Raw genomic sequence first — 24462 nt, 5'->3', positions numbered from 1 at the left:
CTGCCAAGAGGCCTGTGGAGCCTGGCTGCCCACTTGCTGTGGTGGCTCCAGAGCAGCAAGTCTGGCTGTTAGTCTGGGTATAGCCTCCAGCCCTCCACTCCTGAGTGTCAGTGCAGACCCAGGACAGGCGTGCGGGGCTTGGGGCTGGATGACGAAGGGCTCTGCAGGCCTGTGGGCACTGCCAAACCTCAGGGACCAGCGGGGTGGGGATGCCAGGTGAGAAGGATGACACTGGGGCCCTGGGTGGGTGTGAAGGCCCAAGGGCCAGGAGAAGGTGAGCCTGGATGTCGAGGGTATGGTCCCAGAAGTAGCTACAGGTTCCTCAGCCTTCTCTGCCCTCAAGACCCTCAAGCATTCTTGGGTGGGTTTCTGTATTTCCTTTTATGAATGAAACAAACTGGCACCAGGAGGGCTGGGATGTGGGAGAGGGAGGCATCAGGGCCTATGTACAGGGGACTTGGAGTGAGTTCAAGGTGTGGCATTGGGGGATGAAGCAGGGAGGGGACCCCTGGTGGAGCCATAATCTTCCTATGTCGTTGGCAGCCTGAGTCCCGCTGCCACCTCAGGGGGAGGGCCCTGGGGTCCACTCAGCCCCAAGAGGCCTGAGTCCCAGCAGTCCATACCAGCACCCTGGGCTCCTCCTCCCAGCATGGTGTGCTAAGTGGGGTGAGGCTCGCGGCTAGGGCCCTGCTCCCGGCCCGAGTCCCGGTCCTTGGCCTCCAAGGAGGACGACGAGGAAGAGCTGGAGCTGTGGCTGCGGCCTGACTGCCGGTAGGCAGCGCTCAGCTCCTGCAGCCGCTCGGGTGTTGGCCCCCACTTGGCGTGGCCTGGCTCGTTCTGCAGGAAGAGCACTGCTGTGTTGTGGACCGCCTTGTAGTGCATTTCCTCCCTGCCAAGCAAAGGCATCGCTCAGGGCGGGCTCGCCTGGAGGCCAGCCCGGCCCTCCGACCCCTGCCTTCCCTGGACACCCACTTCTTGCAGATGTGCTGGGAACCGCTGCGGTACTCGTGCTCGAAGGCGGGCAGGACCAGCTGGTGGCGTTTGAAGCGGCTCTGCTCCATGCGGGTGAGCGCCGGGGTGGGGGGTTCTCGCCACTCGGGGATGAACACAATGAAGGACAGGGGCTCCAAGGAGCTCTCGAGCAGTTTCTGTGGGAGGGGCACAGAGTAGATGTCGGGGTCTGCCCTTCCAGTGGCTGGCAACCTGGCTGGCTGGCCCCCTGCTGACCTAGCAGCAGTCCACCTACCTCGAAGTGCGAGACCGTGGCATCCATGAGCTCCTCGCAGAACGGCGGGTTGGCCTCAAAGGAGCCACTCAGTGGGGAGAAGTCCAGGCAGGGCCTGGGGACAGAGGTGAGCATCTCCAGTCCCTCAGCCAAAACGGGGACCATCACATGGAACACTTGACGAGGTACCCCTGGTCATCTACCCTTAGTGGACATCTCCCTCCTGCCCCACCCTGGGGTGAGGACAGAGACTCTAAGAGGCTCAGGTGCCCAAGTCCATGAGTTAGCTGGTGGAGGCGTGGGGCTTCAAATCCAACTCTGACCCCACTGCCCCCAAAACACAACACTGGGCCCAGGAACCCCCAGCTGCTGAGATTCCCCCGCCCAGCCCCCCAGCGGCCACTTCCTCCTCCTGGAGGCAGCATTATCCTCTCCTGACACCCGTGCTCATCCCCACCTCTAGTCTCTTTAAGTTTTGGGGGTCTGTTACACTTTTCATTCCTCAGTGCCTGGATTAGGCGTTCCTATTCCACACCTGAGCTAATTCCCTGAGAGACACAGCGGCCAGTTAGGGGATGCCACATGCCTACCTACACCTGAGCTAATTCCCTGAGAGACAGAGCGGCCAGTCAGGGGTGCCACATGCTTACCCACGGCATGAGAAAAGCTGAGAGGTTCCTGAGGCCTCACAGCTATATGTGAAATATATGTGGTAAAGGCAGGGAGTACACCCAAGCCTGCCTGGCTCTAAAGCCCTAGAGTATTATGCGGTGACCAGGTGGGCTCCGGGCAGAATGGGGCTAGCAGCCCCTGGCTCTCACCCGCGGGAGCCGAAGTAGCCGTCTGTGTCAGGGAAGGCAGAGCAGTACTGGCGGAAGTAGCAGTTGAGGGGTGAGGCGAAGCACTCGAAGCTGACGCCGAAGAGCCGGTGGAGGGCCTCGAAGACGTGCACGGGCAGTGAGCCCTGCAGGCCCGTGCCCTCGTACAGGCCCACGCCAAACATCATCTGCAGAGTGGCGCAGTCACCATCTGACTAGGCCTCCCCACTCCCTCCAGGGGAGTCCTCCCCCTACTGCCCGGGCCTGTACCTGGTACCGTCGGAGGAGACACCAGACCCGGGGCAGGAACTTCTCAAAGGCGGAGTCATCAATGCAGCTATAGCGATAAAGGAGCCACTGTGGACAAAAAGCGGTGGGTCTCAACAAGGCCCGAGTCCCTCATCTCTGACCTCCTGCTGAGGTCAACAAAGACCCTGGGCCCCAACTTGTCCCATCAGCTAGGATGCTTCTCCCATCGGTGGAGACCTGCCCAGCCCACCCCGCACGCAACTCTTACCAGCTTGCTGAAGTAGTTGCGGCTGACCTTGACCATCTCGCCCTTATACCGTATGCAGACCACGTTGTTCTCCATGTGCATCTCCACACTGGGCATGGGCGGTGCAGACACGGCCAGCCGTACCGGGTAGCAGTACACAAGGCGGGGCTCCACCTCGGGGGCCTCCACCTCCTCTGTGGACAGCGAGAGCAGTGAGGACTGGCCTGCCCAGGCCCCTGCCTGGCTTTGCTCATTCTCACCCCAGACAGCCCAGGGCCCACTGTGTGCTAAGTCTCCAAGTGTGCACTAAAGCCTCCCAGTAATGAAGGGAGGTGAATGCCATCCCACAGAGGAGTCAACCGTGGCTCAGGCAGTAACACAGGGAGCAAAAGTCATTTAGGAGAAAAACAGGCAATTGGCAGGGCAGGATCTGGTGGCCCGCGTCAGCACGCTAAGTATGCAGTATGCCCCAGTTTGCCATCTGGAGAGGGAGCTGGCTTGGGTCTGTGGCCCTGCTGCCTGGCAGGAGCGCCAGGGCTGCCTTTCGTTCACAACAGCTACAGCGCCTGCCTTAAGATCCTTAGGAGCTATACACTTTGAATCCTCACACAACCCCAGGGCAGGCACGACACCTCAGTCTGGGGACTGAGGCTTGAAGCATGAAGCGAACAGAGGGAAACCCAGGTCCACCGACTCTGGCACTTCCTCTAGCATCACTTCTCTCTCATTCCCGGCCTGTGCTGAAGCTTCCTCACCCCACACTAAAACACCCCTCTTGGGAGGAATGCGCTCCCCAGACCAGCCCATGGCCTGGAGGTCCAGCCTCACTTCTTCCTTCCACCAGGGCCAGGGACACAGAGTAGAGCCATCACAGCCACCCCTGCGCCCCCACTGCCTGTCCCCACCTCCCTACCTGGGATGTTGTTTTCCTTGAGGACGGCAAGGTGCTTCTCACGGATCCGTTTGACGTACTCCAGGGAGATGTGGTAGATCTTGCTGCAGATGCCTTCCACAGAGTCCTTGGCTGCAGCTGAGACGTGGGGGCCGCACTGCCTCCGCAGGTGCTCCAGGCGGTCCTGGGGGAGACGCTACTATCAGGGCTCTAGCAGGCGGCTGAGGGCCTCTGTTGGGCCAGTAGGGGAAGGGCAGGCCCCCATTTTGAAACCTGGCTCTCTTACAAACTGTGTCATTTGGACAAATCCCTTGGCTTCTCTCAGCCTTATTCCTCTACTGTCGAGGGAACATGAAATACTTACCTAAGGTGGTGGTTTGACTATCAGATGTGGTCATTCTGTGTAAGGGTTTACCAAGTCCCTGGCATATAAGTGTCCAATAAATGCCCAGTACTTACTGTGGGCATTAAACTGTGCCCTACCCCATGATAAGGTGCTGGGGAAACAGACTGGGGACAGTCCCAACTTACAAAGTGTTTGCTGTCTGTTGGGGTGCGAGACATTACAAAACGGGGTACTTAGTCACAGCAGCTTTGAAATTTGAGCTTTTAGCTACTTTCAAGGATGACTATAGGCATTTGTAGTTTTGCTGAATCACATGAGCCTGTCGAGTGGAGGTGAGTCCCTCTGGCTAGTGAGCGCACACACCTACCTTGGTCACTCTACGTGTCAAGTGCACAGTTACTAGCGTGAAGTGCCAAACCTGGTCTCTTGTGAAAAATGGCCCTGAAAAGAAAGCCCATTGCTAGTGCTAGTGGAGAGGCTTAAGAAGTGATGGGTCTTGGCCAGAAAACAGAATTATTTGGACACCTTAAGAGAAGGGATGAATTTGGGGGTAGTAGCTCTTAACTGTGATATGAACACACACACACACACACAAGAAATAGTAGTCTGTCAATCTGTTTCCAAAAATGTCCTCAAGGGAAATGTGGAGTATTCATTAAGCCGAAGAGGCAGCTACTTGTGTGTGGCCAAGCACAGGATTCCATTAACGGAAATGTATTTTGGGAGAAGGCCAGGAACCTGGGCAAACATCTGCATATTCATGAGTCTGGGGACTGTTGGGCATCAAGGGCTGCCGTGTTGCATAAGAACAAGCTGGGGGCAGGCAAGAGGCTTCTTGAGGCTTCCTGGAGGAAGCGGCTGAAGGACCTTTAAGCTTGCTCTAGCGCCCACTCACCATGTAGTCCTCCTTGGAGGCCGAGTGGTCCTTCCGCAGCCAGCTGAAGGTGTCTTCCACGTTCCACTTTACCACCTTCCTGCTGTCAGGGGATGCACTCCTGCCAGGTAATGGGGAGAGAAATAGGTGGCTCAGCTCTGCACTAGGCTGGCTGTTAAGGTGTCTGTGCCCATACCCCCCGGGGCATGGTAAAGGGCCATCAACCCCCAGACTTTCACCAGAGCCCTTGTGCTCTGCCTCTGGGAGCTGGTCCCACTTCTGCCACCAAGAGCAATGACAGAGCCCTGAGTGACAGTGGGGAAGGTGGCCTCCAATCTACCCCCTCCAGTCACACACCCATCTTGCCTGGGGCACGAGGAGAGAGCCAAACCTGGATTCGATGAGCCGCCTGGCAGCCTCTGCATACTTAAAGAGCAGGCGCTTGGCTTCCTCCCGGAACTTGATTCGGGATAACCTGGGTTAGAGAGCGGGCGGCGTTGGAGCCCTTCTAACAGGAGCCAGATGGCCCAGGTCCTCCCCAGCTGTGGGGCTGTACCTGATGGGAATGTCATTCATGATTTCGCGAAACATGGAAGGCGACACGACTGGTTCACAGTTGCTTGGCAACAGAGGGTCTGATCCTTTGTCTACCACCTTGCGCTCCAGCATCCAGCGGTTGAAAGATTCCCGGGGAGGTTCGATGCCTGTGGGACAGGAGAGCTGATGAAGGTCTGGACTGAGAGTGTTGCCTGGGGCCTGGCACACGTGTAGGGCATTGGGAGTACAATGGTAAGACTTGAGCGCTGTCACTTCAGAAGTTTACATCCTAGACAGCATTTTCCAAAGTATATTCTGAGAATCACTGGTTTTAAGGTGTGTCAAGTATTAGATTAAAAAAAGAAAAAGGGCAGGGAGTCTTATGTTTCAGCAAAGTTAAGCAAATTTATTTACTAATTATAAGTAATAAAGGCTGTAGTTTATTGAGCACTTATCCTTTATCACGTACTCCTCATAATAATCTGTGAGGTGTAGGCTTTTTACAGGTATGCAGGAGAGCCTGGAACAGTGCCTGGCACACAGTACTATGGACGAGTTGATGACTACTTTCACTGTTACTATCCCAGCCACCCTTGTAGGTAGGCACTGTTACTCTTTCTATTTTACAGATGAGGGAACTGAGGTGCAGAGCTGAGTCCCAGATCACAAAGCCAGCAGTTAGGGGAGCTGGAACTCCAGCAGGTCTGTCCCTTCCACAGCGCACACTCTTTTAACCACCGGGCTCCACTGTTCCCTCCTCAAGCCCACCCAGCCAATGTCCCATCCTTCCTAATGGTGGATGGGAACGAAAGAGGGAGGTCGCAGCCCGGGAGCAGTTACCCTCTCGCTGCTGGCACAGCTCCCGGTAGTGTTGCCGGAGCTTCAGGATGAGCTGGGAGCGGAGCAGCTCCACCTCAGGGTGCGGGGGCAGCACCTCCGAAGGCCCCCGGTGCTTGATGACAGCATTGGTCTGGATGTCTAGATCCCAGTACACCCTTGGGACACAGACAGGAGCAATGAGGAAAGTAGCAAACGGAGCTGGAGGAGTGCCCTGCCCACCACCACCAGACCCATAGTCCCAGACAGCCTGGGCATCAGCAGTGGGTGCCCCAAGCCTCACTCAGTGGGCCGGAGGAGAGCTGCCTGCTGTTTATCTTCAGGGGATGCACCCCAAATCTTCAGGGTTGGGGTTCCTGGCACACTGGGGGAGCTGGGCACTGACTGGCTCGTGGGTGTCGCAAGCATTTCAATCTGGAGCAAGAGAATTGCAGAGGCATGAGACTAGGAAGATTAGTGATAGGCTCCAACACTCCAACACCTGGTGACCCAGGGCCGGGCCCCCTCCTGACCATCATGCTGCTGCCCAGCCCTTGCAGGGACCTGCTGGCTGCCTGCCTGAGCTGACTGCTCACTGCCAGGTCCTGAGGGGCAGACACTCACCTTGGCCTTCTTCACACCATTGCCGCTTGGCTGCTCTTCCGAGAGCTGCCGCTTTCGGGGCTTGTTCTCAGCCGGGGGATTGTCCACCAAGCTCGAGTCTTGGGGCAGTGGGGTCGCATTCAGCCCCAAAGGGTCCGACTAGTGGAGGGAGACCAGCAGAGTTGCAACTGGGGCCAGTGGTGTGAGAGCCCCAGTCCTGCGGACTCCTGCTGCCTCCCGCCCCCTACCTCTGCTCCGTGGAGGGGAGCAGAGGAGTCTTGGACTCCACTCCTGCCTGCTACCTGCTAGCTGTGTTGCCATGGCCATGGAGTTACTTCCTCTTCCCTCACCTTCCAAACAGCCACACTGAGCCCAACGTCACCACTGAGAGGACTATTAAATAAGTCCGTGAATATAAACTTGTTTAACGTATCTAGCGTGGGATCAGTGCTCAGCCCGTGTTAATTCCTTTTCCTTAAGAACCAAGACGAAAAGAAAAATACAAGAAATGCTTGATTGTAAAAACATGAGGCCCTTATGGATGGCACTTTCGTAACGTTGAAATTATGTGTTCACACTCATCCATGTGGCCCTGAAGTCAGATCACGGTGCAAGTCCTGCTCTGTGAGATCTTGGGTCAGTCATTTCCCCTTCTTTTGCCTCAGTATCTTCATCTGCAAAATGGGGATGCCCACTGGCTTGACTGTGCCCAGTGAAGGAAGTCTGTGCCAACTAAGGGACCTAAAAGCCCCTGTTCCTGCCAGACATTCCATGCCTGTCCTGCCCCATCACACTGCCATTTCAGTCCCTGGTTCACTCTTCTCACCACCTTCGCCTTGCTCACATTCCCACCACTAATTCTCAGAGCAGCTTTTCCTGCCCCATCTCCCCTCCCCCCAGGCCAGTCTTCCCCTGAGAGACTCTTGCATCCACTCTTCTTCATCTAAGTGCCTCAGCTGCAATCCTGTGGTCAATTCGGTCACTGCCTGTCCCCATCCAGCCCTGGAGCAGGACCACATCTGACTCACTGTATCACTGGCCCCATGACCGGCAGGAAGTAGTTCAGTATCACACTCTATCACTGTAACAGTGTTTACTTGTCAGTCTCCCCTATTAGAATGTAGATTCTACGAGGACAAGGACTGTATCTGTCTTGCTTGTCGCTGTATCCCCAGGTCCTGGCCCAGGGCAGCCCAGGGCTGGGGGCATAATAGCTGCTCAGGGTATATTCTGGGAAGCCCCCAGGCTGGCCGGAGACCCGCCTGAGGCTGGCACTCACAATCACGTCATGCTGGCCCAGTACGGGCATCTCCCACAGGGACTGGTTAGTGAATCGGTTGAAGTAGTAGGGACGGTTCTCCCTCCTGCTCCAGCACTTCTCCCAGCCAGCATGTACCAGCTCCTCTGCAAACAAGCACGGGGCCCAGCCATGCTCAGAGCTGCTCCCCAGTGCCTTTGCTCCCACACCACCCCACCACTGCCCCCTGCCAGTACCTGGGAGGTCCTGCACCAGGCGGATGGGCTTTGGAGAGCAGGGCTGGCTCTGATTGGAGGTGCCTGGGGAGTGACTCAGCAGGGATGCCTCCTCCCGGGGGCTGCCGTGATTCTCATTGGCCATCTCAACACCCACACAGGACCTGCCATACAGAGGACCAAAGGGTGTCAGGGCCAGCAAGGCATGTAGGTCAGTTCTACCCCCACCCACCCACCAGTCACAACCCCGTGACCACCCTCAGAAGGGGTGAAAGGAGCCCTGGGGTCTAGATTGCAGTTCCCTCACCTATAAAATTAGTTCACTCCCGCTGCCTGGAATCTTCCCCCAGTTCTCTGCTTGGCTGCCACCAAGTTCACCTCCCCCTGAAAGCCTTCCTTGATTCCCCATGCTAAGTGGTCTGAGCCTTTCCTCAGGACCACGAGCACGTCCATCTTAGCACTCACATGATCTGGTCTGTCAACTCGGTGTGTCCCCCCAGTACACTGTAGCCTACCAGAACTCCCAAGACTAGAAATTGGGTGCAATATAACGCTCTCTCCAGTGCTTAGCATGGTAACTGGCTCCAAGAAGAGCTCAATTTATTCTGCAAGTATTTACAAAGCACCAAGAGTGCCAGTCAAGACAGAACAGGGCCTAGCCTTGAGATGCTATTCCTACAAGAGGGAATAGTCACTCCTTCCTGTCCTTGCGGCCGTGCAGTGAACTGGAACTGGAACAAAGCACAGCTAGGGAGGGAGCACGGGATCTAATTGGGTGCCCCACTATACACTAGAGGGCAAGAAGCAATCTGTTACTAATAGAACCAGTGGGACTCAGAAAGAATATCTAATTCAGGCCTTCATAATCCCCAGGTGAAAATTTACCTGAAGTACCAGCAAGGAGGTCAGCTCCTTTGGATTTGTATTCCCTGCCACCCCCACCCACAGCACAGCCGGCATAAGCCTCAACCTCAATGTGCTTCCCACCCTGGGGGAGCTGCGCTCCTGGGAGGCCAAATGAGATGGGGCTGGTGATGTGAAAGCTGTTTTCAATATGTCACAACACCCAAAAGAAATCAAACATTTACCCACAAAAAGACCACAAAGCCAAGTTTAAACATCAATTATCTTTGCTTGCTGAAACTTTATCAACTCAGTGTGGTCACATTATCTCTTGCTGATCAGAAGCTCTGATTGGCTGTTGACGACATGGTAGGAATCATTGGGACACTGATTTTTATTTTACACTCGATTATAAACGTTAATTGTTAATTTAGAACGGGAAAAATGGTTATGTCATAGGTACAGTCTGGCAGATAAAAATGCAGGAGGCAAAAGGACACATATACAACAAAAGGGGTTTCGGTAACAGACAGGTCTGGAATCCCTGACCAAGGGGAGAAAAGAAAGACTGTAGCTGCCTTGGTTCTCTTGGGGAGGAGGGAATCCCGGTGCCTTGGGGGCTGAGCCCACAGGTTTGAAGGTTGAATGAGGTCCCCCTCTCTCTCACCCTCTGGGGTCTGCAATGCTAGCATGAGAGGGTTTTCTTCTCTGGCCGGATGGACCCCCCGTCACAGGGTCCCACAGAGGCAGAAGGGAGGCCTGCAGGAAGGCTCAGCACAGATGACTGGGCTGGTCAGCAGTGGAGTGGACGGGGGCTCAGGGGACTCCTTGCGTCAGCAGCTGGAGAGCAAACAGAAGGAGAGAGTCACAGACCTGTGAGATGGCACAGGACGGGGACAATAGGAAGGCGGCAAGGGCACAGAGCAAGGAGGGAGGCCCCAGGACAGGGACAACAGCAAGAGGGGCAAGGCCACAGAGCAAGGTGGGAACCCCCGGGATAGGGTAAGACACACTGCGGGGGCATCTGGCGATTCAGGGGATGAAAATGGTACTTCTCAAGCTGTCCAACCGACAGGGATTCCTAGTTACGGCAGTCTCACAGGGCCCCTGTATTCAGAAGGGCCCTGCACTTGGCTTAACCCTTTGCTGTCACTATCTGGAAATTCTTAATAGTTTTTCAACAAAGGGCCCCATGCTTTCATTGTGCACCGGCCCTACAAATTTTGTACCCAGTCTAGCCAACCAAAGTACCCGTTGTTGTTGTGTGCAGTAGAGTCGATTTCGGTGCACAGTAATCCTGTGTGACAGAGTACAACTGCCCTATAGAGTTTTCTTGGCTGTAATCTTTCTGGGAGCAGATCGCCAGGTCTTTCTCCCACGGAGCCTCTGGGTGGGTTCAAACTGCCGACCTTTTGGTTAGCAGCCAAGAACTAAGGTATTGCACTACCATGGCTCCTTAAAAGTACCCCTAAGATCAGAGAAAAACACACATCACAGATCCGGGGCCACGGTCCCAAGCGACCCACATAAAGTGAATAACGTCCTTAAAAAAAAAAAAGTGCAAATGCATTATATAGCACATCTTGTTCATGTTTATTTAAAAGTCTTTTTCCCCAAGAAATATTCCGTGACACTGATGCACCAGGAGGTAAATTAACTGTGCAGAAGAGGCACAGCTAGCGCGGCCAAACGGAGCACTGCCGTTTCCAACACTGTCTGTGCATCACAGTCGCCTGGGGCTTGTCAAAAAACTGAGTCCCGTGCCCCAGTCTAAATCTTATGACTAAGAAACGGGGAAAGGAGGTACACAAGAACTTGTATTTTTTTAAATGCATCCCAAGAGTAGGACCGGGAGACAGCACGGCTTTTTCACTTTACACCGTTTGAAGATTTTACCATTAAAAGAAAAAAAAAAATTTTTTTTTTAATTCCCCACGTGATTTGAGTGCAGCAGGTCTGTGGCCGAAGTACCAGCTCTGGAGCTGGACAGACCCGGATTCCAGACTCTTCTGTGCTTTCCGGCTTATAAACCACAATCATTCGACCTCCTTGGTTTCTATGCGTAGAGTCCAACACATTGAACATTCTCAGTAAGAGATAACTATTTCTTAAGATAACGTTTTTATTCATTCTGTGGCTTCCCGACCCCCACGCATACCGCAATCTCAGAGGTGCAGAGCAGCTTAAGGATAAACAACTGTATCTGCGCAACCCGGAGAACCCACCAGAAGAAGGGAGTCCGATTCCGGGATTGGAGGAGAATGGGGCAGGAGCGTCTCAAGAATGGGCCAATCAGAATCCTTCGACCCCGCAGGGAGGAGTCAAAGGGCTCGCAAAGCGCGCAGGCGCGCGAACGATGCGTGAGGCGAGCTGCAGCGCGCGTGCACCTCTACCTCCCCCAACCTCAGCGGGGGCGGGTTGTTTGGCGCGCGCGCGCCGGCCCATCTCCCGGGCTCCGCCCCCCGCCCCGCCGCGCGCTCCCGCCCCCGGGCTGAAGCGACTCAGAGTCGGAGCCCGACACAAAGACGGTGGCGGCGGCAGCAGCGGAGGGGCCCTAGAGGCCGCTCCGCCTGCGCTCTCCGGGCCTACCTTCCCCTCCCTGGCCACCGGCCCGGCCACCCATCCGCGGGCCTAAGATGGCGGCGGCGACAGAGACCGGGCAAGCGACAGCCGCAAGCGGAAAGCGCCGGAGGGGCCGCTGCCTCCCGGCATCGGATCCCCGGAATCTGGCGCGGCTCGCGGCGGGACCATTACTTCCTGGGACCCTTACCTGCCCGGAGCGGACTCGAGGGGACGCGGCTACACGTTCTGCTCGACCGCCCGTTTTGCCGCCTCCGCCTCGCCCTCCCCAGCGCCGCTGCCGCCATTTTGTGTCCCGGCCCGGGACTCCGGGCTGCGCATGCGCTGGTTCCGCCTCTGAGGGGCCTCGTCGCGGCCGCGCCGCCATCTTGAGTGTGGCAGGCTTTTCAGCCCTTGCTTGCTTTGGCCCCCTCCCCTTCCTCCCCTTCTTCTCTGCTGCTCCCTCCGGGTCTGGGAAGTGGGGAAACAGCTTTTCGTGCCCTGGGGTGTGGACTGAGGGAGGGAGGAGCACACTCACACCCTCCTCGCCTCAGTTTCCCCCGCCTGCACACTCCAAGGGATTGAAAACCCGGGTGGGCGGTCCGCCAGCAAAGTCGGACTGAGTGTGCGCACCAGGGGGCTCGGGGCTGCTGCGGAGCCTGTTGGGGCTCGGACTCTGCCGCCGACTCGGGGGCGGAGCCGGGTGACGTCACAGCTCTGGACCTAGGGGTCCCGGGTCCAAGCCCTGGCGAGGCTTCGTGACTTCCGGCGGGCAGCTTTCTCTTTCTGGGCCTTTGCCCCGTGGGTGCTCAGGAGGAGTTTCCAGCCATTTCGCTTGTTCAGGCTTCAGGCTCGTCGAACTTTTCTCCTGTAGTGAGGCTGCGCAAGTGCTCTTGGGTAGAAGAAAATTAAATCTTGCATGGGGGACACACAATAAAGAGGGCTTTTGGCCTGGTTGGGACTCTAAACAGAGACCGTAGGCGGCCTTAGGGTTAGCGCAGCAGCAGACTGGCAATTCTGGGTGCCCAAGCCAGCAGGCGACTCAGGATGGCAGCTCTACCTCCGTCTGGATTCCCAAGTAAACACACCTCCCAGTGGGAGTTTCCAGGGAGGGGAAGGTTGCCACCTGCTGTCCGACTGCTGCTGGCTGTGTGGAAACGGAGGCTGCGTGACGTCGTGGTGTCGTGGTGCCTGGTCCCGTGCAGCTGTGTGTGTGTGTGCGCGCGCGTGTGTTGGGGGGAGGAGTGTCAAAAGCGGAGGCAGTAGTATGAATGGTAGTTAAGAATGGATTCTCCTCAGTCTGATTGGGTTCAAATCCCTGCTCCTCCGCCCAGATGTATGACCTTGAAGGAGTTGTTTGACCTTTAAGCTTCGGCTTCCTAAGATGGAAGGTGATAAGCCTGCCCACCTCATAGAGATGGCGTGAGAATTAAATGAGATGCATGTAAAGTACTGGTAATGGTAACTGGCTCATCATAAGTAATAAATGTATCATCACTTCACAGGTTTGTGGTGCAGATTGTTCTTAGATTTGAGGTGTAGCAGTTCTTGCCCCTGCAGAGCTTACATTTCAGTTGGGAAATTTAATAATCTACATGGGGGACCACATGTCCTTTGCCTGAGACAGTCTTAGTTTCTGCTTCTTGTCCTGGCATAATTAATATTGCCTCCTTTCTCAAAAGTGCGCTCTTTTGGACAATAAATTATTATTTTTTTTAGGCCTACAAAATGCCCAGTTTTATAAGCTCTCCAGCTAGGTCTTAAAATAACCTGTAAAAGCCGTGTAGTAATCGTTACCTGTTCTTGCTTTTGTTTTCAAAATATTTTCACATTCATTGTTGATAATCTCTTAACAATCGATAACCAAGCACATCCCATGTGCTTATTTCTTTGTTTTACCATGTAATCCTCTGCCAAGAACCTCGTTAGTAGGAATTATCTCAATTCTACACGTGAAACGCTGGTGGCAAGGGTTAAGTACTGGACAGCTAACCAAAAGATCAGTGGTTCAAGCCCACCAGCCACTCCAAGGGAGAAAAGACCTGGTCATCTGCTTCTGTAAAGATTACAGCCTAGGAAATCCTATGGGCAGTTCTACTCTCATTTCGGGTCGCTATGAGGCAATTGTAACGGGTTTGGGTTTTTTTTGGTATGAGTCAGAATGGACTCAGCAGCACACAACAACATATAAGGAACCTGAGGCTGGATTAACAGGTAGGGATAAAATACTTGTCCAGGTTTAGAAGTAGCCATGAACTAACAGAACGGGGATTTTAAGCTCAGGGTTCCCAATGCCAAAACCCAAACCTGGTTTCATAAAACCACACCACTTTCCTCTTTAATGGAGAAGGGAATCGACTCGGGAAGTGACTTGTCTGAGCTCACACAGTGGTTCTGGACGTTTCACTTCAATATCTTAAAAGTTTACTCAGTGTGTTAAAAATTGCTTTTCACTTTCACCTCGATCCTCAAACTTGTTCCTCGTGAAATGTATTCCTCATCTCGTCTTCCGCATATAGTAAAAAATCAACCTTAACTTCTCTCTGTCCTCATTTTCACTACCTTTGATCAAGTCCCATTTTTTTAAATTTTTGTTGAGAATAACACAAAGTGCATAAAACATAAATGTAAACCCTAACAAATGTAAATATAAGGCATAAATGTATTTCATGAAGAGAATACTCAGGTAATCATCACTCAGGTCAAGATACTGAATATTACCACCGGGTAATCACAGTCCTATTATTTTTGTGGTCATGACTTCCTTGTTCTTGTAGTTTTATCACCTGCGCATGCATCCCTAAACACTATAGTTTTGCCTGTTTCTTGAACTATATGGAATTATATAGTAGTATTTTCTGTCTGGCTTCTTTTGCTCAACATCATGCTTGTGTCATCCACGTTGCATGGAGGAGCTGTGGTTGGTCCGTTTCATTGCTGTATTCTTTTCCACTATATATTCTATTGTTGAGAGATAGACTATATATTATATACATACATACAATTCATATATACAAGTATATGACATATATACAGTAATTTCTAGATTATTACAATAGTTTCCAAGCTAATCTTCAGGGCCTTGAGCCTTGTTCCTCTCCTAGTCCATAATCCACCCTGCAGCCACAGGGGATCTCTTTATATCTGGTCATATTGCAAATCTGATCAAATCATTCTGTGCTTAAAACCCTTGAATGTCTCCCTGTTGTCCACAGGATAAAGTCCCAAGTCCTTAACTTGGCTTACAAGACCAGAATTACAAGACGCTTATTCTATGAGGGCTACTATGGTGGAGTATTTACTGTGTACCAGGCAGTGAGCCAAGCACTTCACATAAAAAAAAAAAAAAACATACATTCATTTTATTCATGATCTAAACCCTCAAACCATCTTTCCTTCATCTGGTCCCAGCCATCTTGAACTACTTGTAGTTTCCCTGAATGTGCCAAGTTCTCTCTTGGCCTATGGCCTTTGAATATGCCATTTACTCTCATTCTTCCACCCCTTTGCCTACTCATCCTTCAAGTCTTAGTGTAGATGTCACCTCTACCAGGCAGCCTTCCCTGGGCTCACCCCACCCCAGGCTAGGTCAGGTCCCCTCTGTGTTCCCACAGTAGCCTGTGCTCATGGTGCATGTCCATTTTTTTGTCACTACCCCACTAGGCTATGGGCTGCTTAAGGGCAGGGCCAGGGCTTGCTCACCCCTGTGGCCCCATGTCCGGGGCTATGCCTCACCCCGTGTAAACATTTGTTGACTGCAGACAGAGGGCATTGGGTTGAAGTCTGAATGACTTTTTAAGGTACCCCTGTTCCTATTCCCGGCTCTGGTTTCTGTGGTGGGAACACCAGTGCAGCACCCTTTGGGCCACCAAGAACAGCAGAATTGCCTCCTATGGCAGAGTCTGCCAGCAATCTGGAGTCCTCCTCTTCCAAGATGGGGATGACCAAGTTGAGCAACAACCCAGGGGTCTTCACACACTCCAGCATCTTTTCTGGAAGCTTCACTAGATCAGCAGATCTGGGCTGGGAGAGGAGGTTGGAGAAGTAGGCTCCCTTCAGCTGGCTTTAGAAGCTTTAGTTTTCTGCTCTGCTGTGGCCATCTTGAAACGCTTAATAATTTTTTAACAAGGGGCCCTGTATTTTCATTTTGCATTGGGCCCCAAAAATTATGTAGCCGGTCTCGTCTGGGAGCCAGCTTCCAGGGCCTCTGAGGACCCCAGCCTCAACTCAGGACAAAGCCTAGCCTCCAAGTTAAAGCAAAAACATATATATACAGGACCACGTTGCCGCATACCTTAACCCCCTCATTCTTTTCCACCCCCTCATTCATATATATATGAATATAGCAAGAAGCAGCTGGAAGGGAACCATACATTTCATCCCCTGACGTCCTGCTGTGGGTTGCCCCCACCCACCAGCCTGGGCTAGAGCTGCCCACAGACTGTTTTGCAGTTTAACCCAAAGGTAGTTTCCAAGGCATGTTGGCCTGACCAGCAGAGCCAAGGAAGGGAGGAGTCCACCCCAAGACTGTGGTTCCCACAGGGAGGGGCTCCCTGGTCATTCTGGGACCAGATGAGAGATGCCATTCAGGCCAAGAATAGCTGAAGGGAACAGGGAGGCTCCTTTGGTGTTCCAGGCCCTGTTAGTGTCTGATGTGGTGCAGATGGTCCCTTCCTCCACCTCACATAGCTGGGCCCACTATGTGCTGAGGCCTTTCTGAGAGCTTCGAGAACAAGTGGTAATTAAGACAGGCCCCTTGTTCTCAGGGAGCCCACAGAGCTGCAGGGGAGGCAGACTCTCAAGCAAACCCTCTGCTCCAGTGAGGCAAGGTCCCTGAGGGCAGGCGCAGGGCTGTGGGAACACAGGGGAGATGACAACGAGCTGAATCTTACTGGAAGAATAGAATTTCCCAGGTGGGCAAGAAAGGGGACAGGTACAGCATGTGGAAAGGCCTGGAGATGTGGAAAGGTATGGTGTGTTTGGAGAACTGGCCAGCCTGAGCATCTCCAGGGAATGGGAGGTACGGGTCTGACCAGGGCCTTGGAATCCAAATTCAGCCCCTGTCCTGGGATAGTAGGAGCCTGTTGATACAGTGGTTAAGTGCTTGGCTGCTAACGGAAAGGTTCATGGTTTAACCCTACCAGCTGCCCTGCAGGAGAAAAGACCTGGTGATCTGTTCTTACAGCCTAGGGGACATCCCAGTCAATTGGCCTAATAACATATGCTTAGTGCTCCTGTTCTACCACCTAGTTAGTTGTGTAGTGCCTGGGGTCTTAAAATCTTGCAAGCAGCCATCAAAGTCACGATAATTGGTCTCTACTTGCCTGGAGCAACAGAGGAAGAAGGCAAGTCAGGAATAGGAGGCTAATTGCTTCCATGAACAACTGCCTCCTTTGCCGTGAGACCAGAAGAAGTGGATGGTGCCCAGCTACCACTGCTGAGCATTTTGATCAAAGATTTTACAGAAGAATCCAGATCAAAGGGGCACCATAGAGAACAGAATTTCAAATGCACATGGACTCCAAAGTTTCTGGAGCCATGGGGGCTGGATAAACCCCTGTTAAAATCTTAAACCAAAAATAAGTATTCTCAAAACCAAACAATAGTTTAGCTTAACTAGTAAAAAAGTTTTGCCTTGGGCATTGTGCTCTTTTAAGAATTATCTATCTGTGATCAAAGTGACAAAAACAACTCAAAAGACTAGATAGGAACCTTAAGGGGCAGTAAGATTGTTAATGAAGGAGGAACAATTCAAAACGGAGGGTAAGAATAGTTGCACAACTTGAAGAATGCAATCCATGTCACTGAATTGTACACGTAGAAACGGTTGAATTGGTGTATGTTTTGCTGTGTGTATTCTTAGTAACAATAACAACAACAACAAAGATTACAGCCTAGGAAGCCCTATGGGGCAGTTCTACTCTGTCATAGGGAGCACTATGAGTCAGAATGGACCCAGTGGCACACAACAACAACAACCTGGGTTAGTGCTCAGCATCCCCACGTGGTGTTGGGGTCATCTCAGGGGGTGGGGAGCATTTGTGGTGGTTCCCTTCCCCTATTCTCTATAATTCCCATTTTTGTACTTAGGGCAGAATGGCCAAGAGCCAAGATGTTTACCCCAATACAAGCTGCGTCTGCAGAATTCAACCCCACACTTCTCAGAAAGAAGCCAGGGTGACAGCTGGCAGCTTCCCAAATGTCTGAGATCAGAGGAAACTTTGATCTACAGAAGAGAGGGAGGAAGACACCCACTGAGCCTGGGACCCAGCCGAAGGGTTCTTAGGACACTTGGCTTCTAACCCAGAGGTCTCCACCTTGGATGGGAAAACTTTCAACAGCTTTATTGGGGTCTAATTTGCATACTAAGAGATCACCCCTTTCAAGTACACAATTCAGTGATTTTTAGTGAATTTACAGAGTTTTGCAACCATCACCACAACGGACGTTTTAGAACATTTTCATCACCCAAAAAAATCTCTGGTGCCTAGTTACTGGCAACCCTTGTTCCTATCCCCAGCCCCAAGTAAACCACTGCTCTGCCTTCTGTCTCTATAAATGTGCCTTTTCTGGACATGTCATGGAAGCCCTGGAGGCCTGGTGGTTAAGAGCCATGTCTGCTAACCAAAAGGTCAGCAGTTCGAATCCACCAGGCACTCCTTGGAAATTCTTTGGGGCAGTTCTACTCTGTCCTATAAGGTTTGCTATGAATCCGAATCGATGCTCGACGGCAACAGGTTTGGACATGTCACGTAAATGGAATCATACAAAATGTCATCTTCCACGTCTGACTTCTTTCACTTAGCATGACGTTTTCGAGGTTCATCCATTTTTTTTTTTTTTTTTTTACCAGTAGTTAGATCCTTTGTATGGCTGACTAGTGTTCCGTTGTATGGCTACATAGTACCATGTTTTGTTTATCCATTCATAGGTTGATGGATATTTGGATTAGTTCTACTTTTTGACTAGTATGAATAATGCTGCTGTGAACATTAACGTACCAGTCTTTGTGTGGACTTAACGTTTTCATTCTTCTTGGGTAGATGCCTAGGACTGGAATTGCTGGGCCATACAGTAAATTTATGTTTAATTTTTTAAGAAACTGCCAAAGTGTTTTGCAAAGCAGTTGCACCATTTTACATTCCTACCAACAATTTATGAAGGCTCTAGTTTCTCCGTGTCCTCACCCACACTTGTTATTCTGTCTTTTAAATTATATCCAGCTGAGGAGCTTTTAAAAAATATTCACCAAAACCCGGTCCCCATCGCAGGCCAATTAGATAAGAATCTTAAGGTTTGGGCCCTGGCATAGTTGTTAGAACAATAAAAACTCCCTACTTGTAAAAGCTACTAATGTACAGGAGTCCTTGCGTGGTACGAACGATTAATAAGCGTGGCAGAAGTACCTCAGAAGAAAGGCCTGGCCATCTACTTCTGGAAAATCAGGCATTGAAAATCCCATGGAGCACAGTTCTACTCTGACACATCTGAGTTGGAGTTGACTGAGTGGCAACTGGTTAATGTGCCTACGACTTGAGAACTACTGATCTAACTTCAGGCCTAAAGTTCTGTCCTAAGGGCCCCTGAGAGCAAGTTCAAGCTCACCAGCAGCTTCTCCCACATTAGGAAACACCTCGGTTTAGGGGCAGGAGACAAGACCCTTCCCCACTCCTAAGAAAATTCATGTGTGGTCTCAGGACAGTGGGGCCTGTCCCAAGGGGGCTGGGGAGTGGGTTGGGTCAAGTAAACCTGATTCCAACACAATCAGCCGGGATCCTGAGGGGCACCTCCCATGACCTTAGGGATCACTTAGGCCCTTAGGCCCCCCGAAGAGATTAGGAAACCATACATTCTTGGCTGCAGACCAGCTACCAGAGAAATGTGAGGAGATGGGTGGTGCCCTCATGAAGCAAAGGCAGCTTAGAGGCTCAGGGGGAAATTAGGTCAGAGCCACACACTCCACGATAGATTCTACCCCTTTTGCAGGGTCTTCGGATGACAATAACCACCCATTCTTCAATTTAACAAAAGTCTAGTGAGCACTTTTCCTGTGCAGGCACTCTGCTGGGTACTGGGGACACAGCCATGCATAAAAGAGGCTTCTGCCCTCGTGGAGCTTACCATTTACTGAAGGAAACAGGCAATAAAGAAGTCATCAATGATGGAAAAACTGGGGAATGGATAAGGGCAATGTTTGAACAACACGATAAACGTAATTAACGTCACTGAACTGTACATGCGAAGACTGCTGAAATGACCATTGTTTTATTACATATATATTACCACAATTAAAAAAAAATGACACAAACAGATGACAGATAAATGATGAAGAAGGGTCTTCTGTGAGGGGTAGCATTTGAGTAGAGATCTGAGTGAATCAAGGAAGCTAACTATGTATGCAAAACTCTGTACATAGATGTATCTGGTCGAGGGAAGAGTTAATAGAAAGACCAAGGCTGAACAGGCTTAGTGTGTTTCAAGAGCTGATAAAAGATGGGGTTGGGGAAGAAGGTAGGCAAGAGCTACATCACCTAGAATCTTTCAGGGGCCATGGAACAGAGTGCAAGTTTTATTTTGCTTGTTATGAGGAGCCACTGGAGGGTTCTGAGCAGGGTTGTAAAACGCAGTGGTTTCAAAGTTCACTTTGGCTGGTGCAGGGAGAACAGGCCTATAAAGGTGAGTGAGGCCGGGAGATGAGGCAAGTTTTCTAGATAAAAGATGAAAATGGCTTAGACTAGTGTTGGCACAAATGGTAAAAAGTGTATAGATGTGGGACATCTTTTTTAGTTAGAAACACCAGGGTTTGATGACTTTGGGCATAAAGGGATAAAAGGAGTCAAGGATGACTCCTATCTTTTTTGACTGGAGCATCTAGGTAAAAGATGGTACTGTGATCTGATATAGAGAAGACTAAGAGAGGAAAAGACTTTAGTACCAGAGGGTGGAGATGCTAAAATATGGACCTAGCTGGGTGGAAGACAGGAAGGAAGCCAGAAGGCTGTGATGTCCTCATGATTCCAAGGCTATGGGGTTGGCACTCCTTGTTAGGTCTTAACCAAAGAGTTGGTTAATCCACAATCTCTGTTATGCTGGGACTCCAGAGACCATAGCATTAGGGCATCCTGGAAAAATTTAAGATGCTAGAATATGTTGGCTGCTTCTTGCAAACTTTAGGAAGGTCCTGGAAAAAAGGGATAAGCTCAGGTTGAAGGTGGTGACCCACCATTATTGTCCAAAGAAAAGTCCACTACCTTTTGTTGCCTCCTCGCTTCAATTCCTTTGAAATTTTATTACTGGCTATGTAACTGAAACATCTAGAAAGCACCGCTATAGATTCTCCACCCCTTCCTCAGAATAATTCGGGGACCAGAAACCCACCCTGGGTGACTAATGAAAGCATAAACAGTAATGAGACCACTTAGAAATCTCATTACTAATGAAATCATAGAGGACCACAGAGGAAAAAAAAAAAAAAAGAGGCCTCATGAGTCAGAGTCAAACATCAGGCTGGAAGGAAGCATAGAAACTGGAAAGGAGGGTGGAGCATGAAGAGAAAAAAGAAGAAGTCAGAGAGGAAGAGTGAGCTGCTTGAGGTCAACATCCAAACTGAGTGGAGAGGCACCAGGTATAGGGGTGCAAAGGACCTGGGAGTTAGGGGAGCAACTCCCTGTGAGAAACCTTAGAATCCTTGAGAATCAAACCTGGAAGGGCCTTCAAGAGCCAGATGGCTGACTCCTTCCCCAGAAAAAGGAACTGGTCTTCAAGGAGGAAATGCAAAGAAGGAGAAAGCAAAAGACCAGGCCCCCATGCTTCAAAAGTCACAGAAAGTGGCCAATAGCTTTGCCTTAGCTGAACATAAAGCCCCAGTCCCCATTTGGTAAATGTTTGGTCCCATGAGGTTTCTCCAGGCCAGCTGCATTCTGGAAACACATGGTCATGTGGCCAGTTTGGAGAGATGTAATCAGGGTCCCCTAGCTGGATATCTGCTCCCTTCCCCATTCCAACTGGGTCCCCTATCACATGTTCTCAGGCACACCCACGCTGACCAACGCAGTTGTATAAACAGCAGTGCTTAGGAGCTTAGGCAGAGTGAGAGGGAGGAGAGTCATTTCGTGAGGGGTAGTTTGGGTGAGTGTAAGGGGTAGAAGAATGGTCAGAAGGGGAGATGGGCTGACGCAGCTTCTCCAAGCCATGAGGGAATCCAAAGAAAACACACTGGAGATGGGGAGAAGGAGGAGGGAGCCAGGCTACCCATGTTGACATCTTGGGCAGAAATCCAACTTGGTATTCTGTGGTCACTACTAGGGCCTGTGTTTCCTCACTTGGACCAGTTACTTCTTTGGCCTGTGCCTCAGTTTCCCAACCAGAGCTACTTCAGAGTAGAGTATTTAAGAGCACGGACTCTGGAGCTAGGCTGATTGGGTTTGACTCACAGATTTGCCACTTACTAGCTCTGTAACCTTGCGCTAATTACTTAACTTCTCTGGGCCTCAGTTTCCTCAACTGTAAAATAAGGGTGATGATACCTGCTGTCGGGGGACGGCCCCAGCAAGGAAAGACCCTCACTGTGCGTCCTGGCAGATAATCTGGAGAACTGACACATAGCCCTTTCCAAATTCATACATTCAGGGAAACTTACTGACACGGGCAAGCAGCTGCTCTCTCCAGTGGCGGCCTACTGGAGTATTTTCCGCAACCACCAGCTGGGACCAAGGCCCATCGTTTTCTCCCACGTCCTTGGGCAGTCTAGTGTTCCCAGGGACTTCACATCCACGCCTAGATGTTTTCCTTCTTGTTGCTAAGGCATTCCTCGGCCTTGGCCACTGGCCCATGCCACTCCTGGCCTTGTACCTTAGCCCGAGTCCATCCCGGAGTCATCCCCAGCATGCTTCAGAGAAGAGCAAAGCTGATTCCATTAGAGAGGGGATGCATATAGCTGAGTAGCATTACCCTACACCTACCTTATAGGATATTATGAGGTATAAGTGAGTTAGCATTTTTAAAAGCTCTTTTTCACATTTTTAAACAACTGGATACTACTAATCATTGGAGCCGCTAGTTGAGCTGTTTGGTGTGCCAAGTACTAGTGCAACACTTTGTATACTTTATCACACGTAATCCCTCACTGCTACCCAGGGAGGTCAGCAGAGACAAGATCAGCCCCATTTATAGATGTGGAAACCGAGGCTCAGAAAGTGGTTAACTTTTTAAATTTACTTTAGGACAAAAACCAAACCCATTGCTGTTGTGTCAATTACGACTCATAGCAACCCTACAGGACAGAGTAGAACTGTCCCAGAGGGTTTCCAAGGAGCAAACGGTGGATTTGAACTGTCCACCTTTTGGTTAGCAACTGAGCTCTTAACCACTGTACCACCAGGGTTCCAGACAGACTACAAGGCCTGCAAAGCCTAAAACAATTACTGTCTGGCCCTTTAAGGGAAAAATTTGCTGGCCTCTGTTCTAGAAAATGGCAGTAGGGTTTGAACCAGGTCTGACTGGACCCAAAGCATTTAACTGTTTTGCTACCCTCTTTTTCATTTGTTTGCTGTGTCCAGTGCATAATAGAGGCTAGAAAAGTGTTCCTTTCTGGTCCCTTTGAGTGCTGGGACTTCCCCTTCCCTCTTCAAAGTCAGAAGTGAAAGCAGGAAGGATTCTGATCCTTTGATCCCTCAAGCCAAGTGACGAGAACTCAAGAGACTGCCAAAGCCCATGCTAGCAGCCCATCCGCCAGCATCAAGCAACAAGCTTTTGGGAGAAGGGGAAGCCCATGCGACAGAGAGGCGAGGCAGGGTGGGCAAGTCCCTGAAACTGGAAAATCTCCAGCTTAGCTCAGGGCCATGCTTACAGTCAGTTGGACTGAGGTTAGCAAGGCATGGAAGTTCATAAAGAATGAGGAATGGGGTACGTATTGCCTGCTCCCCAGGGCCATGTGAGGGCTCCAAACCTGTACGATTACTCCACACATTATTATCATCATTCAGTACCTACTCTGTGCCAGGTATTATTTTGGGCACTGGGGCGACAGTGGTGAACAAAACCCCAACTCTCATGGAGATAGACAATAAACAAAAAAGCAAGAAAATCTTAAGTGGTAGTAAGAACTACAAAGAAAATAAACCAGGCTGACATGATTGAGAATAACTGGAAGGTTGGCAGGGAGGGCCTCTGTGAAGAATATGTACTTAAGCTGCGACCAGAATGACCAGGAGGCAGCCATGGAAAGATCAGGTGGAAACAAATGCCAGGCAGAGGGAACAGCAAATGCAAAGGCCTTGAGCAAGAAGAGCCTGCGTGTTCAAGGCAGAGAAAGGCCAGTGGGGTAGGAGCAGGATGTAAAAGGGCAAGAGTGGCGAGAGAGGCCCTATCACGAGCCTGTAAACCAGGATATGGGGCAGGATTTCATTCCAAGTGTGATGGAAAACGATGGCTCGATAATGCTAGTGATTGTAGCCAGCATTTTTTGAGCCCTTACTAATTGCCTGGTGCTTAAAATGCATTAGCTCATTTCATCCTCATGAGCAATGCTAGGAGGGAGGTACTTCGATTATCCTCATTTTACAGATAAGGAAACTGAGGACCAGAGAGGTTAAACCACTGGCCCAAGATCACATGGCCACATTTAAAATCCACTTGGCGTGTTGCGGGGACAGTGAATTTCAAGGGTGAAGACCCTGTAGGAGATAAAAATGATACAAAGACAGATCCTGCATGTCAAGAAAATCAGAGGAAAGAAAACTAACAGCCACTAGGTGCTCTTCTTGAGTCAGGCACTAGAAGGGTCGAGGGTTACTGGAGTTCAAAGGAGTCCCTGGCCAGCACTGAAGCACTTCCTGCATGGGTTGCCTTAGCATTTTCCTTGTTCCCCTCCACACCCTTTCTGCCTCCTTTGCTTGTGGTTCCTGCCCCTTGTCATGATGTTGTTGTCCTTGTTAGGTGCTGTCAAGTCGGTTCTGATTCACAGCACCCCTATATACAAC

The 24462-nt window shown here is 51.1% G+C and overlaps 1 protein-coding gene across 3 annotated transcripts; it reads right to left on the bottom strand.

Annotated features, from left to right (window-relative positions):
* Nucleotides 1-362: 362 nt before the first annotated feature.
* Nucleotides 363-12695, bottom strand: PCIF1 (phosphorylated CTD interacting factor 1). 3 transcript variants are annotated; one of them, XM_003411747.4, is made up of 17 exons: nt 11694-11825; nt 9591-9763; nt 8102-8244; nt 7887-8011; nt 6629-6766; nt 6309-6439; nt 6029-6183; nt 5208-5355; nt 5043-5126; nt 4673-4772; nt 3453-3615; nt 2561-2733; nt 2314-2400; nt 2047-2231; nt 1247-1340; nt 973-1148; nt 363-889 (listed from the first exon to the last, which is right to left on the bottom strand). In XM_003411747.4, the coding sequence occupies exons 3-17, from the start codon at nt 8223-8225 to the stop codon at nt 658-660; spliced, it is 2115 nt and encodes a 704-aa protein (XP_003411795.1). In that variant the 5' UTR covers nt 8226-8244; nt 9591-9763; nt 11694-11825; the 3' UTR covers nt 363-657. The 3 variants fall into 3 exon arrangements, with proteins under 3 accessions (XP_003411795.1, XP_064132213.1, XP_023406075.1); XM_064276143.1 differs by lacking the exon at nt 6629-6766 and having other exon boundaries at nt 11694-12695; XM_023550307.2 differs by lacking the exon at nt 9591-9763 and having other exon boundaries at nt 11694-11819.
* Between the last annotated feature and the right edge of the window lie 11767 nt (nt 12696-24462).

This window comes from Loxodonta africana, chromosome 24 (genome assembly GCF_030014295.1).
Source record: "Loxodonta africana isolate mLoxAfr1 chromosome 24, mLoxAfr1.hap2, whole genome shotgun sequence".
In the NCBI taxonomy this organism is placed as follows: Eukaryota; Metazoa; Chordata; class Mammalia; order Proboscidea; family Elephantidae; genus Loxodonta; species Loxodonta africana.
The sequence above is the reverse complement of the archived record's forward strand: the minus strand, read 5'-3'. Positions and strand labels throughout refer to the sequence as shown.

Excerpts from the sequence above, each read along its gene's own strand:
- PCIF1 (XM_003411747.4), bottom strand. The coding sequence starts at position 8,225 with ATGGCCAATGAGAATCACGGCAGCCCCCGGGAGGAGGCATCCCTGCTG. Across the intron at positions 5,356-6,028 it reads GCTGTGCCAGCAGCGAGAGG|GCATCGAACCTCCCCGGGAA; the intron begins GTAACTGCTCCC and ends CCTGTCCCACAG. Across the intron at positions 1,341-2,046 it reads GGCTACTTCGGCTCCCGCGG|GCCCTGCCTGGACTTCTCCC; the intron begins GTGAGAGCCAGG and ends CTCTGTCCCCAG.